At 42.3% G+C, this 22533-nt stretch overlaps 1 protein-coding gene across 1 annotated transcript in view; it reads right to left on the reverse strand.

The window, feature by feature from the left end:
• LOC121553438 (protocadherin-15-like) overlaps positions 1-22533 on the reverse strand; it is a 273628-nt gene that overhangs the window by 129372 nt on the left and 121723 nt on the right. The window contains 4 exon segments of the mRNA XM_041866538.2: positions 4598-4732; positions 6564-6770; positions 12783-12895; positions 13070-13178. Coding sequence (XP_041722472.2) covers positions 4598-4732; positions 6564-6770; positions 12783-12895; positions 13070-13178 — 564 coding nt within the window.

Consider the following 22533-nt stretch of genomic DNA (forward strand, 5'->3'; position numbering starts at 1 on the left):
TCCTTGTCCTGTTGGAAGGTGAACCTTCACCTCAGTCTGAGGTCCTGAGTGGTCTGGAGCAGGTTTTCATCAAGGATCTCTCTTTGCTCTGTTCATCTTTCCCTTGATCCTGACTAGTCTCCCAGTCCCTGCCGTTGAAAAACATCCCCACAGCATGATGCTGCCATCACCGTGCTTCACCGTAGGGATGGTGCCAGTTTTCCTCCAGATGTGACGCTTAGCATTAAGGCCAAAGAGTTCAATCTTGGGTTCATCAGACCAGAGAATCTTGTTTTTTATGGTCTGAGAGTCCTTTAGGTGCCTTTTGGCAAGCCCCAAGCGGGCTGTCATGTGCCTTTTACTGAGGAGTGGCTTCCGTCTGGCCACTCTAACAGAAAGGCCTGATTGGTGGAGTAATGCAGAGATGGTTGTCCTTCTGGGAGGTTCTCCCATCTCCACAGAGGAACTCTGGAGCTCTATCAGAGTGACCATCTGGTTTCTTGGGCATCTCCCTGGCCAAGGCCCTTCTCCCCCGATTGCTCAGTTTGGCCGGGCGGCCAGCTCTAGGAAGAGTCTTGGTGGTTCCAAACTTCTTCCATTTAAGAATGATGGAGGCCACAGTGTTCTTGGGGACCTTCAATGCTACAGACATTTTTTGGTAGCCTTCCCCAGATCTGTGCCTTGACACTATCCTGTCTCGGACCTCTACGGACAATTCCTTCAACCTCATGGCTTGGTTTTTGCTCTGACATGCACTGTCAACTGTAGGGCCTTATATAGACAGGTGTGTGCCTTTCCAAATCATGTCCAATCATTTTAACTTACCACTCCAATCAAGTTGTAGAAACATCTCAAGGATGATCAATGGAAACAGGATGAACCTGAGCTCAATTTCGAGTCTCATAGCAAAGGGTCTGAATACTTATGTAAAAAAGGTATTTATGTTTTTTCAAAAATGTCTAAAAACCTTTTTTTGCTTTGTCATTATGGGGTATTGTTTGTAGATTGATGAGGGAAATCTTATATGTGGAAAAAGTCAAGGGGTCTGAATACTTTCCGAATGCACTGTATACATATGAAGTGCGTAAAACAGTATGGATTTTTTTTTAAAGTGACCAGTGTACAATGACTTCAGTTGAAGTTGGAAGTTTACGTACACTTAGGTTGGAGTCATTAAAACTCATTTTTCAACCACTCCAAAATGTCTTGTTAACAGACTATAGTTTTGGCAGGTCGGTTAGGACATCTACTTTGTGCATGACACAAGTAATTCTTTCAACAATTGTTTACAGACAGATTATTTCACTTATAATTCAGTGTATCACAATTCCAGTGGGTCAGAAGTTTACACACACTAAGTTGACTGTGCCTTTAAACAGCTTGGAAAATTCCAGAAAATGATGTCATGGCTTTAAAAGCTTCTGATAGGCTAATTGACATAATTTGAGTCAATTGGAGGTGTACCAGTGGATGTATTACAAGGCCTACCTTCAAACTCAGTGCCTCTTTGCTTGACATCATGGGAAATCAAAAGAAATCAGCCAAGACCTCAGAAAAAAAACTTGTAGACCTCCACAAGTCTGGTTCATTCTTGGGAGCAATTTCCAAACGCCTAAAGGTACCACGTTCATCTGTACAAACAATAGTACGCAAGTATAAACACCATGGGACCACGCAGCCGTAATACCGCTCAGGAAGGAGACACGTTCTGTCTCCTAGAGATGAACGTACTTTGGTGCGAAAAGTGCAAATCAATCCCAGAACAACAGCAAAGGACCTTGTGAAGATGCTGGAGGAAACAGGTACAAAATAATATATATCCACAGTAAAACTAGTCCTATATCGACATCACCTGAAAGGCTGCTCATCAAGGAAGAAGCCACTGCTCCAAAACAAAGATCATACTTTTTGGAGAAATGTCCTCTGGTCTGATGAAACAAAAATATAACTTTTTGGCCATAATGACCATCGTTATGTTTGGAGGAAAAAGGGGATTGCTTGCAAGCCGAAGAACACCATCCCAACTGTGAAGCACGGGGGTGGCAGCATCATGCTATGGGGGTGCTTTGCTGCAGGAGGGACTGGTTCACTTCACAAAATAGATGGCATCATGAGAAAGGAAAATTATGTGGATATATTGAAGCAACATCTCAAGACATCAGTCAGGAAGTTAAAGCTTGGTCGCAAATGGTTCTTCCAAATGGACAATGACCACGAGCATACTTCCAAAGTCGTGGCAAAATGGCTTAAGGACAACAAAGTCAAGGTATTGGAGTGGCCATCACAAAGCCCTGACCTCAATCCTATAGAAAATGTGTGGGCAGAACTGAAAAAGCGTGTGCGAGCAAGGAGGCCTACAAACCTGACTCAGTTACACCAGCTCTGTCAGGAGGAATGGGCCAAAATTCATCCAACTTATTGTGGGAAGCTTGTGAAAGGCTACCCGAAATGTTTGACCCAAGTTAAACAATTTAAAGGCAATGCTACCAAATACTAATTGAGTGTATGTAAACTTCTGGCCCACTGGGAATGTGATGAAAGAAATAAAAGCTTAAATAAATAATTCTCTGTCACGCCCTGGCTCTGGGGACTCTTAATTGTTGAGCCAGGGTGTGGATTTTCTATGTTTTGTTTGCTATGGTTTTCGTTCTAGATCGGTTAGATCTATGTTGGCCAGGGTGGTTCCCAATCAGAGGCAGCTGTAGCTCGTTGTCTCTGATTGGGAACCATACTTAGGCAGCCTGTTTTCACTAGTCATGGTGGGATCTTGTTCCGAAAGGTTTGTGTTAACCTAGGACTTCACGTTTCGTTTGTTGTTTTGTTCGTGTGGTGTACTTCAATAAAAGATGTACGTTTATCACGCTGCGCCTTGGTCCGCTTCATCTATCGACGATCGTGACATTCTCTCTACTATAATTCTGACATTTCACATTCTTAAAATAAAGTGGTGATCCTAACTGACCTAAGGCAGGGCATTTTTACTAGGATGAAATGTCAGGAATTGTGAAAAACTGAGTTTAAATGTATTTGGCTAAGGTGTAAACTTTCGACTTCAACTGTATGTACATAGGACAGCAGTCTCTAAGGTGCAGGGTTGAGTACCGGGTGGTAGCCGGCAAAGTAAACGTGACTCAGGTTCAAGGCAGGGTACTGGGCGGAAGCTGGCTGGTGGTGACTATTTAACAGTCTGATGGCCTAGACATAGAAGCTGTTTTTCAGTCTCTCGGGTCCCATTTTTGATGCACCTGTAACCGCCTTCTAGATGGTAGCGGGGTGAACAGGCCATGGTTCGGGTGTCTGAGGTCCTTGACACACACACACAACTACAACCGCCATCACGGGTGTACACGGCGACCTCTGATTGTGAGATCCAAAAGAGCTAACTTCATCTCCAAAGCTTCTTCTGAAGATCACAGATGCAGATAATGAAAACAGACTAGTATCCTACCACCTCTAACACCTCTATCCCCCAAACCCTCCCACTTTCTCTTTTGTATAATCAAATGTTTTTTCTCCAGGAAACACTCCCTCAATATTGAAATAATGATGCTTTTTTTACATTTAAATTTACCCCTTTTTCTCCCCAATTCGTAGTTACAGTATTGTCCCATCGCTGCAACTCCCCTACGGACGTGGGAGAGGTGAAGGTCGAGAGCCCTGCCAAGCCGCACTGCTTACTTAACCCGGAAGCCAGCCGCACCAATGTGTCAGATGAAACACCATCCAGCTGGTGACCGAAGTCAGCTTGTAGGTGCCTGGCCCGCCACAAGGAGTCGCTAGAGCGCGATGGGTCAAGGAAATCCCGGCCGGCCAAACCCTCCCCTTACCCAGACGACGCTAGGCCAATTATGCGCCGCCTCATGGGTCTCCCGATCACGGCCGGCTGTGACACAGCCTGGGATTGAACCCGGGTCTATAGTGACGCCTCAAGCACTGCGATGCAGTCCCTTAGACCGTTGCGCCACTCAGGAGGCCATAATGATCCTTTCTAATATGTAACCATCCCACAGGGAGAGTACACACGTGTAGATGCTTAAAGCACTGGGGGGCTCTTCAGGGAATACTCAGGGTCTTCATATCAAAGAGTACAGTAGCACTATACATGTAATTGCATGCTTTCAATACAGAGAACACAATTAAGTCTCTGAATAATGTAAGATAGAATCACTTCATTGCGAAGATGCTGGAGATCACAGCGTGTCAAAATACAGCAGGAGCCAACAGTGGCAGTGTGTTTCTGTCCAGAAGGAAAGGGATGCATCTGGTATTGGTTGGGTCTTGGAAAGCTACTGTAGGTCAGAAAACAGGTGATTTTAAATAAATATCTGATAATAATGGTGTAAAGCAGTAATGTCCTGGCCAAGTCATTTCATCTCTTCAATAGAGGCATAGGTGTAGATAAATCAAACTGCTACAATGTAAGTTCAGTTCAATTGTATTGACTGAGTTGAAAAATAAATTGACCCCGTAGGCAGTGTAGTTAAGTCAAGTCATATCATACAGCATAACCCAAGCTGTTATATCTTTTAGACGTGGGTGCTGTTTCCTCCCATATACTGTATTAGAGTTGTGGGTGTTATTTGGTAATATGTGTGGATGTGGTTGGACCTAGGCGTACCGTGAAGGTGTAGGTCATCTGCTTCTCTCTGTCCACAGGTTTGAGCAGTCGGAGGTAGCGGGTGATCCCGGTCGGGGTTATGGCAAAGATGGTGCTGAAGTCGTCCAGAGTCACCGTCACGAGAGGGTCTTTGCTCTTCAAAAAGTAAAGACATTGGAGAGAAGAAGTTACCATGGTGACAAGACCTTACTCAAGTCCGCAGCTGTGTCACTGACGAAAAACAATTATGAGAGACAGAACAAGACAAAACATGTCGGAGTGGTAAAAGCCTGCTGACAAAGACAACATAGTACTGAGAACAGGGGAAGGCCTTGAATAAATTCTAAGAAATCATGTGATTTTATACCTCCTATAGAGCACACTACAATTGTACAGTAGGTGTTTCATTGTGGCTCTGTTCACAAGCTACAGCATCGATTTACGAAAACCTAGGCGTTTGTCGGCATACTGTACTATATAGTCGAGACATTTGAAAGTAGAAAATCGTTTTTTCATGTGTCTTAATAACAAAGTCGTATGCGATCTGTAAATATGAATATAAAATGGAGTATGGAGTAATTTGCCCTAAAAGTGAGGACCATATCTAAAAACATTTCAATACTGTTTTACAACTTCCCCCCAAAATCGTTTTCTTCTCTGGGTTATGTTGGTGCAAGGGATATTTAAGTAGGGTTGGGTGTTAGGGTGATTCAAGTTTGTCAATGAGGCCTGCCTGTCTACTAAACATTCACACTGCTTTGCCCATTGATCTGTTTTAGAACTGCACTTTGATGTCTTAATCTCACCCTGCTGAAGGAGAGAGAGAGAGAGAGAGAGAGAAAGCGAGCGAGAGAGCGAGAGAGTGAGAGCGAGAGCGCAAGAGTGAGAGAGCGAGAGAGATAGAAAGAGAAACACAGATACAGACAGACACACATTAGAGAAAGAGAGAGACAGAGAAACACAAAGAGAGAGGCACAGTAAGAAAAGATGGAGAGGGAAAGTGAGTTGGAGAAATCTCTGTGGAGGAGTTTGTGTTAGGTGTCATCTGAGGAAATGAATAAAACAATATTTTCAACATCATCAACATAAAGATAAATATCCTGGTGACAAAAACACAAACAGAGTGGGGGCGAATGCTGCTGTGCGTCTGTGTTCTGAGTGTCTCCTGGTGTGTTGGCAGCCTGTCTCAATGTGTGTTTTCAACCATTTAAATGCAGTTGAGGCGTTTAGAAAACCCACTCCTGTCAGCGCCTGTTTGAAATTGTGTGCTTTTCAGAATCATCACCTCAACAACACACACACAAACACTGAATGTACTAAATGTATCGGTGCGATCTGTGTATTTACCCACTAACAACATAAAAATGTTTTACTTGACCAGAACAATAGGCACACATGGCAAAACACAAACACATTAGACATTTTGTATGAAAAATTGGAAGGGAAAACTGAGTCACACATCTGAAAGAACTGAAAGAGAGCATGCCCCAGAGGTTTGAACACAGACCATGCAGTAGTGTAAAACCCAAAGGCACACTTTTAGTCATAACAGCATCACAAACCACACTTTTACCTACAGGTGTTTGACCAGGCAGCAGCTAAAACAAAGAGACAAAGCAGCAACAATGATAATACAGTGTGATGGAGGGTGTTTACCCATCTCAACATGGGCTTATGGAAGTATTTTTATTAACATAAACCTGCTATAAAATGTAAATATTTAATTGTCTTATGTATTCATTACATTATGTGTGTGTCTGTGAAAAGCCCACTATAGGCTTCAAATTCTGTATGGAATTCAATTAATTAAAAAGGTTAACATGTACAATTAGTTGCTTGTGTGTAAGCATGCCAGCTAATTTGTGTGTGTATTTGTGTGCGCTCGTAGTATTGTGTATTTGCAGGTTCATAAGCGACATGTTTGTGCTCGTGAGAGTGTGCGCTTCTGTGAGTGTGCGTCTGTGTGTGCACGCGCACATCCCCATACCTCTTCAATGTCTTTGTCCAGGGCGATGATGCCCAAGGGGGCAGTGAGGTTGGAGCTGGCAGAGATGGTGGTGCCCACTGGGGAGGACTCACTGACGTAGCCCTGGTAGGACTGGAACTGGAAGTACGGAGCCTGGTTGTTCTCATCCAGGACATCAATGATCAGCTCAGCGTATGCTGGGAGTGGGTGGCCGTTGTCCTGCTCAGCCTAAAAGAAGGAGAAAAGTGTATATTTATTATGAACCTCACTGTAACATGTACTGAAATGCAACTTACAACATACATGGAACATACAATCATAAGGGGGTTATAGCTCATTGGAAACATTATTATGACAGACTGACTATTTTCTGTAACACCTGCTGCAGATCAGTAAACAAAGCTAAACCAATTTGATTGCCACATATTAAACCATTTACAAGGACTCAATGTCATAATTGTAATGACAAACTTCTGCTCGTCAGTGTCGTTACCAAGGGAATAGAAATGCAGAAGGCATTGTTTCCGAAAGACTGTCATTTCAATTACATAAAGCATTGGCAAATTAATCACACGTCCACTTTGGATTAGACTCCAGTAATTGGTAAGAAACTTAACACAAATGCTTTAATCTGGGACGGATGGACGCTAATTAAAATGGTTAACTACCAGTTCAGTTTCTGTTTTGAATGCAGTCCCCTGTAGCTCTGTTGGTAGAGCATGGCGCTTGCAACACCAGGGTTGTGGGTTCGTTTGTATGCACTCACAACTGTAAGTCGTTCTGGATAAGAGCGTCTGCTAAATGACGTAAATGTAAATGAATACTGCATACTTTATTGTTTACATCAGGGGTGGCCAACCCTCTTCCTGTGTGCAGACGTTTGCTCCAGCCCTATTCTAACACACCTGATTAAAGCTAATCAAGGTCCTGATGAACAGCTGATTGGTAGAATCAGGTGTGTCCAGTGACATGTATTCATGGATGCCAAGGGAAGCCAGGCTTTCCCATAAATTTGACCGATAATAATAATATTAATAATTTTAAAATATCTTCGTCTCTCTGTGTTTTCATAACTTTCATAACATTTGCAAGTGGCTGAATCTATCTCACCGGAGGAATCATCTGAGCGAGGGAAACAGCGCCCATCTGTTTCAGTATGTGTAACCCATGTAGCTGATGCTGTCTGGCCAAAGAGAGTATGACATGTTGACAATTATTATTATGGCGATTCCGATTTAACCATAAATTCATACATTGTGCCACTGGCCTGAGAGGATTGAAGTACAATACGTAGCATAGATGTAGTAGGCTCACGTTAACTAGCTAGCCAACTTAGCTGGTTCATTGTTGCCCATGCGAGATAGTTAGGCTAGCAAGCATTTTAGCCTGGTAGCCTATAGTCTAGGACCCAAAAAAATATTGTACTACTGTTTGACAGAGTCGTAGACCGTTTTGGAAGAAGGGAGGATGACATTGACGTTCATCTAGTCTGGGTGAGTCAACATGTTTTTTCTACTTGCACAGATGCACGCACTCGCACACACACACACACGCACAGAAATCTAATCAGCAACATGGACAGCCACATGATATTTAGCAACGTTGACTGGTCTAAATTGTTTGTGGTATCTTGATTTGATGATGTTGAACTGTTTAAGTTGAAATGCTGCTGGAATAGCGGAGAAAGTGCTCCGGTTTTCTTTGTGCTGACTTGGGATAACTCGCCGTGTTTCTAAATCAGTAGTTGTTTAGTAAACAGTTGGAAATATTAACTTGCTGCAGGTCATGTAACTGTTTGTTACATGGAATATTTGCTTTGTGGACTTCACCGGACAGATGTTGCTCTCTGGTTTTGTGATGAAACAAACGTATGTGTGGTTGATTTATTCCACCACTGTTTGACTGTTCTCTTTTTGTTGTCACGGCCTTATTGTATATCATGGTGGCCTATGAACGAACGGGTTATAGAGCAAACATAGCACTTATCACAACATAGGTTGTAATATGGCTTTATTCCTGGCTTGGCTTCCCCAGTGATTTTACCCACGCACAGCTACTGGGTGTGTTTGAGCTAGGCTGAAGCAAAAGCCTGCAGCTCTCTTAAATGTGCCTTCTCATGCTGCTCACCATGGAAACCAGTTCAATGGATAAGTGCATTCAAATCATGTTATTTTGTAATGTGGATCCTTGCTGTTAAACCTAGCTATTGACAAGCATTTACAGCAATCAAACAAGTTATCTAAATGTCAGCATTCGTGTTTGCTTGAGGCAATCATCAAACTGTGTGCACATTCAATGCACCATTCAACACCCTATTAGACAATTCTGACAAAGACCAGGACATGTTCAAACATTGTCTTTTTGGGGGGACATAAATAACCTTCTTAATTTAACCTAGCAGTTAAGAGATCATCACTGTACTGTGTACACATATTTGGACTCAACATTTTTCAAACCATGTTGGTGTCTTGTGTAATGGACAGTGTATAATATGATACTGTAACCAATCTATGAGACACAAACACAGGGGCGTACATGTTACTTCCATCGTTTTAGGATTTATTGCAGCACAGTTGCTGGGGGAAATGACTACAGTAACAGGCCACATTAGCACGCATCAATATGCATGTCCCTTCAGCCAGTCAACCATTCAACCTCTCACAGCAAGTATCACATATTCTTTAGTGATAGTTACACTGTAACGTAACATGCATGTGAAACTATATCCTAGCATGGATGACAAGCCACCGATTGATGGCAGTCATGCAGTCAGACCACCATAATTTCTCATCAACATATATTTCACAATTACTTTATTTTTACATTTTAGTCATTTAGCAGACGCTCTTATTCAGAGCGACTTACAGTTAGTGAGTGCATACATTTATTTTATTTTATTTATTTTTTTCATACTGGAATCGAACCTACAACCCTGGCGTTGCAAATGCCATGCTCTACCAACTGAGCTACATCCCTGCCGGCCATTCCCTCCCCTACCCTGGTTGACGCTGGGCCAATTGTGCGCCGCCCATGGGTCTCCCGGTCGCGGCCGGCTACGACAGAGCCTGGATTCGAACCAGGATCTCTAGTGGCCACTGCGCCACTAAGGCAGTTCGTACACTCATGTTGTTTCATTGCAAGTGAACCTGGTGAGGAGGAGAGGATGAGAGGAGTAGAGGAAGGGAGGAGGAGAGGATGAGAGGAGTAGAGGAAGGGAGGAGGAGAGGATGAGAGGAGTAGAGGAAGGGAGGAGGAGAGGATGAGAGGAGTAGAGGAAGGGAGGAGGAGAGGATGAGAGGAGTAGAGGAAGGGAGGAGGGGAGGCAGAGAGGAGTAGAGGAAGGGAGGAGGAGAGGATGAGAGGAGTAGAGGAAGGGAGGAGGAGAGGATGAGAGGAGTAGAGGAAGGGAGGAGGAGAGGATGAGAGGAGTAGAGGAAGGGAGGAGGAGAGGATGAGAGGAGTAGAGGAAGGGAGGAGGAGATGATGAGAGGAGTAGAGGAAGGGAGGAGGAGAGGATGAGAGGAGTAGAGGAAGGGAGGAGGAGAGGGATGAGAGGAGTAGAGGAAGGGAGGAGGAGAGGATGAGAGGAGTAGAGGAAGGGAGGAGGAGAGGATGAGAGGAGTAGAGGAAGGGAGGAGGAGAGGATGAGAGGAGTAGAGGAAGGGAGGAGGGGAGGCAGAGAGGAGTAGAGGAAGGGAGGAGGAGACGATGAGAGGAGTAGAGGAAGGGAGGAGGAGAGAATGAGAGGAGTAGAGGAAGGGAGGAGGGGAGGCAGAGAGGCGCAACATCAGTTAAAGCTGTGACCTGAATACTATGATAGGTGGTATATCACTGAAAGGCACTGAATCCAAATCCTTAGGGAACCTCCTGACCCACCACACTAGTATGTACTGTAGATTTTCTGTAGTCTGAAGATTCGAATAAGAGATGACAGTAACCACATTTTCATCCACAGTTTCTAAGCGAGTAAAGTCATACCGCATAAAAAAAAATTGCGCCAGCTGTGTTGGAAACAGGAAGTTTCTGTATAATTTTATAAATGCCGACGTCAGTGTTCGTTCGACATGGTGGGATCTTTTTGTTTCGATAAAATGTATTATGCGAGAAATGGCGGTGGAAACGCCTTTATGTGCAAGCAACCATCATATCGAAGTAAACTTGGAGTCACACGATGGCATGGTGTGTGGTCCTCCCACTACGACTCGGGAGACCATGCAGTTTATTAGGCTACAGATGAAATAAGTTACGATGAACTTCACAGGGTGGTGAAAGCGCTCCTATCTTCATGCTCCTATCTTGATGCTCCAAAAAATATTGACTGTCTCATCATGTAGACTAGTCTACCTGCACAGCCTACCCGTACTGTATATGCGAGCTGTTGGCTAGAGCGCATGTGCCAAGTCCAAATTAGGCACATTTGCTATTTATTAACACAACAGTTTTTGTGACAAAACTATCGGTAGAGTTTAAAATGTGAAGGAAACCCATTGAACTTTCAATTTTTATTCTGTACGTGAAAACTTAAGCGAAAAAGTAAATGTTGTGTGCACTACGTCATCACGCATTGACTTTTATCCACAACAAGTCCATTTAGTGGAAACACACCACTGGTGCAGATTTTAGAATATTCGCATAAAATCTGTCGCCAACCTAGCTACTGACAAGAAAATACGTTCTTTAAAACATCCTCCCTGTCTTCTTTTTAAGGTCGGAGTACCTGTGCACTCAAACATATAGTAAGTCTTTTGAATTGAATCTATTGCAGGTATATTGAGCATAAAATAGAAGAAGATATCCCTGCATATTGCTTGCTTGCCAACTTTCACTTTTGGAGTGCTGCCTTATCTGTCCATCTTTCTCAAGACTGTGTTCTCATATCCTCCTGCTGCCCAGCTTGAAGAGCACTCCTTCCATGTCCACCACCACCAATTTATCTGTCCATCTTTACTGTGTCCATCTTCTGTGACCACCTCCACCTCCTGCCCATCTCAGACTGATGAGATTGGACAACCATCGACCCACCACCCACTTCTACCCTGTGGTTTCTCCCTAGGATCTAATCTACTCTCAGGAACACCTGAAGGAAAATGCTTTTAGAAAGAGGAGATGGGGAGAGAGGCAGAGAGAGAACGCGTTAGGCAGATAGAGAGAGAGTAGGAGGAAAAGGAGGATGAAGTGTGTTCCCTTGTGGTTTGTCTCTTTAGTAATGTCCCTGTTTCTGGGAGGCAGTGGTAAATTACCTGTGTTCCGCTGCTAGAACACACCAGGCTGCAGGAAACTCTCTGCCACCTACAGTCACTGTTTATCACTCAATCTTCATTGGCCCCCCACGTCTCTCGCTCCCCCCCCCCCCTCCAATCCCACCTCACTCTCTTTTTCTCTGGGGGGGTTCTCTCCCCCTCCTCTGTATTGATCTGACTATTGTCTCCCCCTCTTTCCCCATCCATCCATCTTTATTTTTCATTTTTGTCCTAGCCACCCTCTGAGAGAAAATGGCTTTTTCCAATGAGACATGAAAATCAATGATAACATTGGTACAACATGTCCTTGGTGCTGAACATTCTATAACAAGTGACAATAAAATACAACTATGTACTACTCTTTCCTCTCCTCCAGGTATCTCAATGAGTAAGATCTCAATGTATTTCAATGGCAGTAGGCATATTTGTAAAGCAGTATCTGCTAGCTAACCCAGAGCAGTCTCCAGATACCAACCTCTAATTCTCTCTCTTCTTCCCTGCTGATACCCCCAGCACCAGTTCCATCTCCCTGTGACTCAGCTAGATAAGGCTGCTATCGCCCTCCCTCCACCTCCCTCGCCCCGCTCCATAGACAACTCTCCTGGCGACACACAAAATGCTCTTCACACATCATCACTCTCTCCTCTCCTCCGTGTGGAGACCTCTCCTCCTCTGACCTCTCCTCCTCTGCTCTCCTCTCTGTGTACATGGCAGCCTGATCAGTGCTCAGGGGCTACCGTTTTAAATGGAGAGAGGTTCTGGTGGGTGGATGATAGTCTGCTCTGTTCATCACCACAGGTAATCCCCAGTTCTTATAAGGATTCATAAGAAGGCAACAGCAACAATTCCTATCACGTTCCTAGATTTCTGACACTTCTGTAAGTATTGGTTTAGTTGCCTTTTGTCAGGCTTAAAGGCTGAGTAAGCTTACCCAAATGCTCTGGTTGATAGTGTGGTACATGTTACACCTTGATTTCAGGTTAAAGGTGGGTTTGCTTACCTTGATGATTAGGGTAAATTTGGTGTACAGGTCTCTGCTGACTGGTTTCAGGAGGAGGAGCTCTGCAGTCGTCTTGTTCAAGGAGAAGTACTCTGGGTACGTTGAGGGCTGACCTGAAGTATAACAACACCCACAAAGAATGAACATTTCTTTTTTTGTGCTTTTGGGCATGACTGGTGACCATTGATAAGACATTAGTGATTAAACGATAAAGGATCAAAGTAAAATGGTGGAACTGAACATGCAAACATGCATGTGTGTGACTGTCAGCTCTGTGAGGAACCTACCAACCAGTATGAAGTAATGGATCCCTGGCCTTCTAGAGGGGGGCTGGATGTTCCTGTCCATGTCCACGGCTTGAATAGGTGGGGTCACCCCCAGCGGGTTCAGTTCACTCTGAAAAGGAGGGAGGGAAGAAGGGAGTCAGTAACCAATGAACTGTGTTAGTAGTTTGTATCCCCATTACACTGTTAAGCCTTTTACAACCAAGGGAAACATGATAAAAATGCAAGTAAATGTTCAATATTGAATATCATCAACAATATCAGTATTATGGCTTTGTTAGTTTCAGTCACCATTCACACAGTACAGTCGTGGTCAAAAGTTATGAGAATGACACAAATACTAATTTTCACAAAGTCTGCTGCCTCAGTTTTGATGATGGCAATTTGCATACACTCCAGAATGTCATGAAGAGTGATCAGATGAATTAAAATTAATTGCAAAGTCCCTCTTTGCCATGAAAATGAACTTAATCCCCAAAAAACATTTCCACAGCATTTCAGCCCTGCCACAAAAGGACCAGCTGCCATCATGTCAGTGATTCTCTCGTTAACAAAGATGAGAGTGTTGAAGAGGACAAGGTTGGAGATCACTCTGTCATGCTGATTGAGTTAGAATAACAGACTGGAAGCTTTAAAAGGAGGGTGGTGCTTGAAATAATTGTTCTTCCTCTGTTAACCATGATTACCTGCAAGGAAACACGTGCCGTCATCATTGCTTTGCACAAAAAGGGCTTCAAAGGCAAGGATATTGCTGCTAGAAAGATTGCACCGAAATCAAACATTTATCGGATCATCAAGAACTTCAAGGAGAGAGGTTTGATTGTTGTGAAGAAGGCGTCAGGGTGCCCAAGAAAGTCCAGCAAGCGCCAGGACGTCTCCTAAAGTTGATTCAGCTGCGGGATCGGGGCACCACCAGTGTAGAGCTTGCTCAGGAATGGCAGCAGGCAGGTGTGAGTGCATCTGCACGCACAGTGAGGCGAAGACTTTTGGAGGATGGCCTGGTGTCAAGAAGGGCAGCAAAGAAAGCACTTCTCTCCAGGAAAAACATCAGGGACAGACTGATATTCTGCAAAAGGTACAGGGATTGGACTGCTGAGGACTAGGGTAAAGTAATTTTCTCTGATGAATCCCCTTTCCGATTGTTTGGGGCATCCGGAAAACACCTTGTCCGGAGAAGGCAAGGTGAGCGCTACCATCAGTCCTGTGTCATGCCAACAGTAAAGCATTTTGAGACCATTCATGTGTGGGGTTGCTTCTCAGCCAAGGGAGTGGGCTCACTCACAATTTTGCCTAAGAACACAGCCATGAATAAAGAATGGTACCAACACATCCTCCGAGAGCAACTTCTCCCAACCATCCAAGAACAGTTTGGTGACGACCAATGCCTTTTCCAGCATGATGGAGCACCTTGCCATAAGGCAAAAGTGATAACTAAGTGGCTCGGGGAACAAAACATTGAAATGTTGGGCAGGAAACTCCCCAGACCTTAATCCCATTGAGATCCTCAAGAGGCGGGTGGACAAACAAAAACCTACAAATTCTGACAAACTCCAAGCATTGATTGTGCAAGAATTGGCTGCCATCAGTCAGGATGTGGCCCAGAAGTTAATTGACAGCATGCCAGGGCGGATTGCAGAGGTCTTGAAAAAGAAGGGTCAACACTGCAAATATTGACTCTTTGCATAAGCTTAATGTAATTATCAATAAAAGCCTTTGACTCTTATGGAATGCTTGTAATTATATTTCAGTACACCATAGTAACATCTGACAAAAATATCTCATAACACTGAAGCAGCGCACTTTGTGAAGACCAGTACTTGTGTCATTCTCAAAACTTTTGACCACGACTGTACACTACTGTTAACACAATAGGGTAATAATCTAATTAAACAGCTCTATTAGCTTTCTTCCTCCTCAGAATTCTCACCAACACGCATAATAGTACCATACAGTGCATGGCAAAAGTATTCATCCCCCTTGGCGTTTTTCCTATTTTGTTGCATTACAACCTGTAATTTAAATAGATTTTTATTTGGATGTCATGTATTGGAAATACACAAAATAGTCCAAATTGGTGAAGGGAAATGAAAACCATAACTTGTTTCAAAAAATTCTAAAAAATGAATAACGGAAAAGTGGTGCGTGCATATGTATTCACCCCCTTTGCTATGAAGCCCCTAAATAAGATCTGGTGCAACCAATTACCTTCAGAAGTCACATTATTAGTTAAATAAAGTCCACCTGTGTGCAATCTAAGTGTCACATGATCTGTCACATGAGCTCAGTATATATACACCTGTTCTGAAAGGCCCCAGGGTCTGCAACACCACTAAGCAAGGGGCACCACCAATCAAGCGGCACCATGAAGACCAAGGAACTATCCAAACAGGTCAGGGACACAGTTGTGGAGAAGTACAGATCAGGGTTGGGTTATAAAAAAATATCCGGAACTTTGAACATCCCACGGAGCACCATTAAATCCATTATTAAAAAATTGAAAGAATATGGCACCACAACAAACCTGCCAAGAGAGGGCCGCCCACCAAAACTCACGGACCAGGCAAGGAGCACATTAATCAGAGAGGCAACAAAGAGACCAAAGATAACCCTGAAGGACCTGCAAAGCTCCACAGCGGAGATTGGAGTATCTGTCCATAGGACCACTTTAAGCCGTACACGCCACAGAGCTGGACTTTACGGAAGAGTGGCCATAAAAAATGCCATTGCTAAGCAAGCACATTTGATGTTTGCCAAAAGGCATGTGGGCGGCTCCCCAAACATATGGAAGAAGGTATTCTGGCCAGATGAGATAAAAATTGAGCTTTTTGGCCATAAAGGAAAACGCTATGTCTGGCGCAAACCCAACACCTCTCATCACCCCGAGAACACCATCCCCACAGTGAAGCATGGTGGTGGCAACATCATGCTGTGGGGATGTTTTTCATCGGCAGGGACTGGGAAACTGGTCAGAATTGAAGGAATGATGGAGGGCGCTAAATACAGGGAAATTCTTGAGGGAAACCTGTTTCAGTCTTCCAGAGATTTGAGACTGGGACGGAGGTTTACCTTCCAGCAGGACAATGACCCTAAGTATACTGCTAAAGCAACAATCTAGTGGTTTAAGGACAAACATTTAAATGTCTTGGAATGGCCTAGTCAAAGACCAGACCTCAATCCAATTGAGAATCTGTGGTATGACTTAAAGATTGCTGTACACCAGCGGAACCCATCCAACTTGAAGGAGCTGGAGCAGTTTTGCCTTGAAGAATGGGCAAAAATCCCAGTGGCTAGATGTGCCAAGCTTATAGAGACATACCCCAAGAGCCTTGCAGCTGTAATTTCTGTATATATATAGTTATGCACGCTCAGGTTTTCCGTTTTTTTGTCTTATTTCTTGTTTGTTTCACAAGAAAAAATATTTTGCATCTTCAAAGTGGTAGGCATGTTGTGTAAATCAAATGATACAAACCCCCAAAAAATCAATTTTAATTGCAGGTTGTAAGGCAACAAAATAGGAAAATGCCAAGGGGGGTGAATACTTTCGCAAGCCACTGTACTTACATTTACATTTACATTTTAGTCATTTAGCAGACACTCTAATCCAGAGCAATTTACTTCACAGCTAATCTGTTTGTTGTGCTGTAGGCTAGGCTACTTCTCTTATTCACGCACACTCATTGCTAATAGACACCATCAGCACTAATTAGCTTGCTCTGCATTTCCCTAGTGTACCCACATATGGCTAATACAGTAAGTGGATGGGTTGCTTAGCGGTTTGCGCTGTACTTCCCTAGCATAGGAAGGCACATGGCTAACCAACAGCTCTGGCTGTATTTATATCCCAGGGTCCACTGTAATCCTTATTCCCAAACACGCACATGCACACACACGCACACACACTCCACCACTTTTACAATGTCTGGAGGTGCGCTAAATCAAATCCCTCTAGCTCTGCACAATGATGATTAGCTATAATACCCCTCCAGCAGCCATTATCGTGAGGACTCCAGAGCAGATAACTAATACACCCCCCACCCCGTGAGCAAATAAATACATATCAACTTAATAAGGATTCACACCCTTTCCACATTTTGTTGTGTTACAGACTGAATTTAAAATGGATTAAATTGAGAATGTTGCGCCACTGGCCTACACAAAATACCACATAATGTCAAAGTAGAATTATGTTTTTGTAAAAAAAAAAATAGGAATTCAAAATGAAAGGCTGAAATGTCATGGGTGAATAAGTATTCAACCCCGTTGTTATGGCAAGCCTAAATAAGTTCAGGAGTAAAAATGTGTTTTAACAAGTCACTTAATAATTGCATGGACTCACTGTGTGTGCAATAATGTGTTTAACATTTGTTTTTAATGACTACCTCATCTCTATATACATCTCTATACACATACAATTATCTGTAAGGTCCCTCAGTATAGCAATGCCTCGCAAAGAAGGGCACCTATCGGTAGATGGGTAAAAGTAAAAAAAAACAGACATTAAATATCCCATTAAGCATGGTGAAGTTGTTAATGACACTTTGGATGGTGTATCAATACACCCAGTCACTACAAAGATACAGGCATCCTTCCTAAATCAGTTGCCGGAGAGGAGGGAAACCGCTCAAGGATTTCACCATGAGGACAATGGTGACTTTAAAACAGTTACAGAGTTTAATGGCAGTGATAGGAGAAAACTGAGGATGGCTCAACAACATTGTAATTACTCCACAATACTAACCTAATTGACAGAGTGAAAAGAAGGAAGCCTGTACAGAATAAACCTATTCCAAAACATGCATCCTGTTGCAATAAGGCACTAAAATAAAACTGCAAAACATGTGGCAAAGAAATTAACTTTGTCTTGAATACAAAGCGTTATGTTTGGGGCAAATCCAACACAACACATCACTGACTACCACTCTTCATATTTTAAAGCATGGTGGTGGCTGCATCATGTTATGGGTTTACATGTCATCGGCAAGGACTAGGGCAAAGAAACAGAATAGAGCTAAGCACAGGCAAATTCCCAGAAGAAACCTGGTTCAGTCTGCTTTCTAACAGACACTATGAGACAAATGCACCTTTCAGCACGACAATAACCTAAAAAACAGGGCCAAATTTACACTGGAGTTGCTTACCAAGATGACATTGAATGTTACTGAGTGGCCTAGTTACAGTTTGACTTAAATCAGCTTGAAAATCTATTGGACATGGCTGTCTAGCAATGATCAACAACCAACTTGACAGAGCTTGAAGAATTTTTAAATGAATAATGTGCAAATATTGTACAATCCAGGTTTGCAAAGCTCTTAGAGACTTACCCAGAAAGACTCACAGCTTTAATCGTTGCCAAAGGTGATTCTAACATGTGTTGACTCTAACATGTATTGTTTTATTTTTCATAAATGTTTTACAAATGTTCGAATTTTTCTAACCACTTTGAAATTACAGAGTATTTTGTGTACAAAAAAAATCAATTAAATCCATTTTAATCCCACTTTGTAACACAAAATGTGGCAAAGTCAAAGGGTGGGAATACTTTCTGAAGGCACTGTAGTCACACAATGGTTTTACTGCAGCAGGTACAGTCTTCCAAGCAACTACCAGAAAAAAGCTGATAATATAGCCTTGAATTGCAATCTAGGAAGATTGTACCAACTCTGCAAAACAAATTTGGTAACACTTTATAATAACCCCTGGTTATAAAGCATTAAGAAAACATTTGTAAATCACATTTTAAGCCTTTATTAATAATTATTCTTACAATTACTAATGTTAGTAAGCTATGCATAAAGAACAATTTATCAATTAATAAACTGTTGTAAATTATGTATTTGTGATTATTTAGACCATTTATAAGGTGATTTATACACCATGTTTTAAAGGATTATTATAGTGTTGGAAGCACAGAATTGTCTAGCATGTCATTGTATGCTGTAGCATTAAGATTTCCCTTCACTGGAACTAAGGGGTCACGCCCGAACCATGAAAAACAGCCCCAGACTATTATTCATCCTCCACCAAACTTTACAGTTGGCACTATGCATTCGGGCAGGTAGCATTCTCCTGGCATCCGCCAAACCCAGATTTGTCCGTCGGACTGCCACATGAGGCTTGTTTTAGGTCATATTGAACCCTTTATGTAGCATCAGTCAATGCTGGAGTGGCTACTTATGGCATAGCCAGCCTTAAGGGAGTGTTCAATCATCATTTATAAATGCTTTATATGGTATAGATAGTCCTCACTTTAGAGTCTGAATTTTTTTAAACTAATGATTAGTCAATATTTTGTAAGTACCCTTATTAATCATAAATTGATATATTAGTAAGTGTTGATGATGATATTTATAAACATACTCATTAACCATTAGTAAGTATCCTATTCATTATATCTATTAATGTATTCATATATATATATACACTACCGTTCAAAAGTTTGGGGTCAAGTTTGGGGTCAAGTTTGGGGTCGAAAGAAAAGCAATTTATTTGTCCATTAAAATAACATCAAATTGATCAGAAATACAGTGTAGACATTGTTAATGTTGTAAATGGCTATTGTAGCTGGAAACGGCTGATTTTTTATGGAGTATCTACATAGGCGTAGAGAGGCCCATTGTCAGCAACCATCAGTCCTGTGTTCCAATGGCAGGTTGTGTTTGCTAATCCAAGTTTATCATTTTAATAGGCTAATTGATCATTAGAAAACACTTTTACAATTATGTTAGCACAGCTGAAAACTGTTGTGCTGATTAAAGAAGCAATAAAACGGGCCTTCTTGAGACTAGTTGAGTATCTGGAGCATCAGCAATTGTGGGTTCGATTACAGGCTCAAAATGGCCAGAAACAAATAACTTTCTTCTGAAACTCGTCAGTCTATTCTTGTTCTGAGAAATGAAGGCTATTCCATGTGAGAAATTGCCAAGAAACTGAAGATTAGAATAGAAAGAGGAGTGGTGATATATATATATATATATATATATATATATATATATATATATATATATAGCATTAACTAATGCTTTCTAAACGATTACATGAGCCAATATCAGCTCCTTTTATAACAGGTTTGCTAATGCTAAAATAAGCCCTTTAAATCTGGTTTATAAATCATTTATAATGTATAAAAATACCATCATCAAATACCATATAAATGGTCTTAATAATCACGAACACATCATTTATAACAGTATTTATTAATTGATAAAATACTGTTTATGAATAACTAACTAATATTAGTAAATGTAAGAATAATACTTAATAAATGCTTAAAATACTACTTACAAATCCTTTATTAATGCTTTATAACCAGGGGTTATTATAAAGTGTTACCAAATATTTGATATTGCGTATGTTATATAATATGTCTTAACTGTTGACTCTAGGTTACCATTGCTTCAACTTACCCCCTCAATATTTGCAGGTTAAATTACTTTCTCAGAATTCATACCGCGGTGCACCATTTTCCAGTCTCATTGTCATTCATAATCATTCTGATTATGAACCCCCCGCCAACTCTATGGTCACAGTGACATTTGATTTGTAGCTTATTTGTACCTATGGTGGCAGGTAGCCTATCGGTTAAAGCAGGGGTGTCAAACGTACGGCCCGCGGGCCGGATCAGGCCCGCAAACGGGTTTAATCCGGCCCGCGAGATGATTTAGAGAAAAAATAAAATAAAAAATAAAAAAACTATATATATATATATATATTTTTTTTTTTTGTAAAGTATAAAAATGCGCTGCAATTTTTCTATAAAATAAACTGCTGTTCCAATTGCGTCCACTGGATGGCGCAATAGCAATTGTGTTAAGCAAGCAAACTGTTTATACCGGGGCAGAGCAAGTAGGTCAAGCACGTGCAGCCAATGAGCTACTTTCTTTTGCCCGCGATATTTATTACGGCTTCTACTTTTAACATTATGTGCTTTGGCACCCTCATTGCCCCAATATGTCTCTGTCAAAAAAGAGAAAAGTGGACGCAGAGTGCAGAGTGTTCCAAGAAAAATTGTCATCCTATTTATTCACGGAATTGAATGGGAAAGCTGTATGTTTGGTGTGTTCAGAGCATGTTGCAGTGCTGAAAGAATATAACCTTCGTCGCCACTATGTGAGTCTTCATGCCGACAAATATGACAACTTTCAAGGACAGCGGAGATGAGAGAAGGTGAATGAACTGTTGGCGGGTCTGAAGAAACAGCAGTCTGTGTTTACTCACAGCCGAGACATCAGTGACGCTGCAGTGAAAGCGCTAGCTACCTCATTGCTAATGAAGTCGCAGTGGCTTCAAAACCATTTAGTGAGGGTGAATTTGTAAAAACATGCATGATGAAGGCAGCGGAGATTGTGTGCCCTGAAAAGTGGCAGGCTTTTTCAAATATCAGCCTGACAAGAAACACAGTTGCAGACAGGATTTCCGATCTTTCAGTGGATTTGGACAGCCAGTTGAAGCAAAAAGTAAAGTCATTTATTGCGTTTTCGGTTGCAATTGATGAAAGCACGGACATTACAGGTATTGCACAACTGGCCATTTTCATCCGCGGAGTTGATGACACATTGACCGTCACCGAGGAGTTCGTGGAGTTGGTGCCGATGACAGATACAACGACAGCAGCTGATACTCGTCGGCGCGCTGGACAGGGTCGGAGTGGACTGGTCCCGCGCTGTCAGCCTGGCTACAGATGGTGCGCCCTCAATGATCGGGAAAAAAGCAGGCGTTGTGACAAAGTTCAGAGAGAAAGTGCAATCTGCAAATGGAGGACGTGATTTTTTGACTTTTCACTGTATTTTGCACCAGGAGGCTTTGTGTTGCAAGTCATTAAAGATGGATAACGTCATGAAGGTGGTCATCCAAACTGTTAATTTCATCCGATCCAGAAGCCTGAATCACCGTCAGTTTGACAGCCTTCTCAGAGAGAAAGACCACATCTATGGCCTGCCATACCACACTGAGGTAAGATGGTTAAGCCGAGGTGCTGTGCTGAGGCGTTTCTTTGATTTACGAGAAGAAATTGAACAGTTCATGGAAGAAAAGGGCAAACCAGTGTTAGAATTTCATTCTGCAGAATGGATGCAGGACCTTGCATTTATGGTGGATGTTACAGAGCACCTGAATAATTGAACAAACAGCTGCAAGGGCGCAACAAAGTTGTCACGCAGTATTATGACAGCATACGTTCTTTCAAGTTGAAGCTGTCATTGTGGGAGACGCAACTTGCCGGTGGTGATGCAGCTCACTTCCCCTGTCTGAAAAATGTGTGCGCGACCCAACATGTGGCAGACATGAAGCGGTTCAAAGATAAAATAACGGGACTGTTACGGGAGTTTGAGCAACGCTTTCAGATTTATGTTGATGTTTTTATGTTGATGTGCTATTGTTTTTAATTGATTTTATTTGTATATTTAACCTATTCTTGACTCTGTGGTTCTTGCACTTGTTTGGGGAACAGGATTTCATTATTTGTATCTACA

This window comes from Coregonus clupeaformis, chromosome 37, assembly GCF_020615455.1.
Source record: "Coregonus clupeaformis isolate EN_2021a chromosome 37, ASM2061545v1, whole genome shotgun sequence".
Classification (NCBI taxonomy): Eukaryota; Metazoa; Chordata; class Actinopteri; order Salmoniformes; family Salmonidae; genus Coregonus; species Coregonus clupeaformis.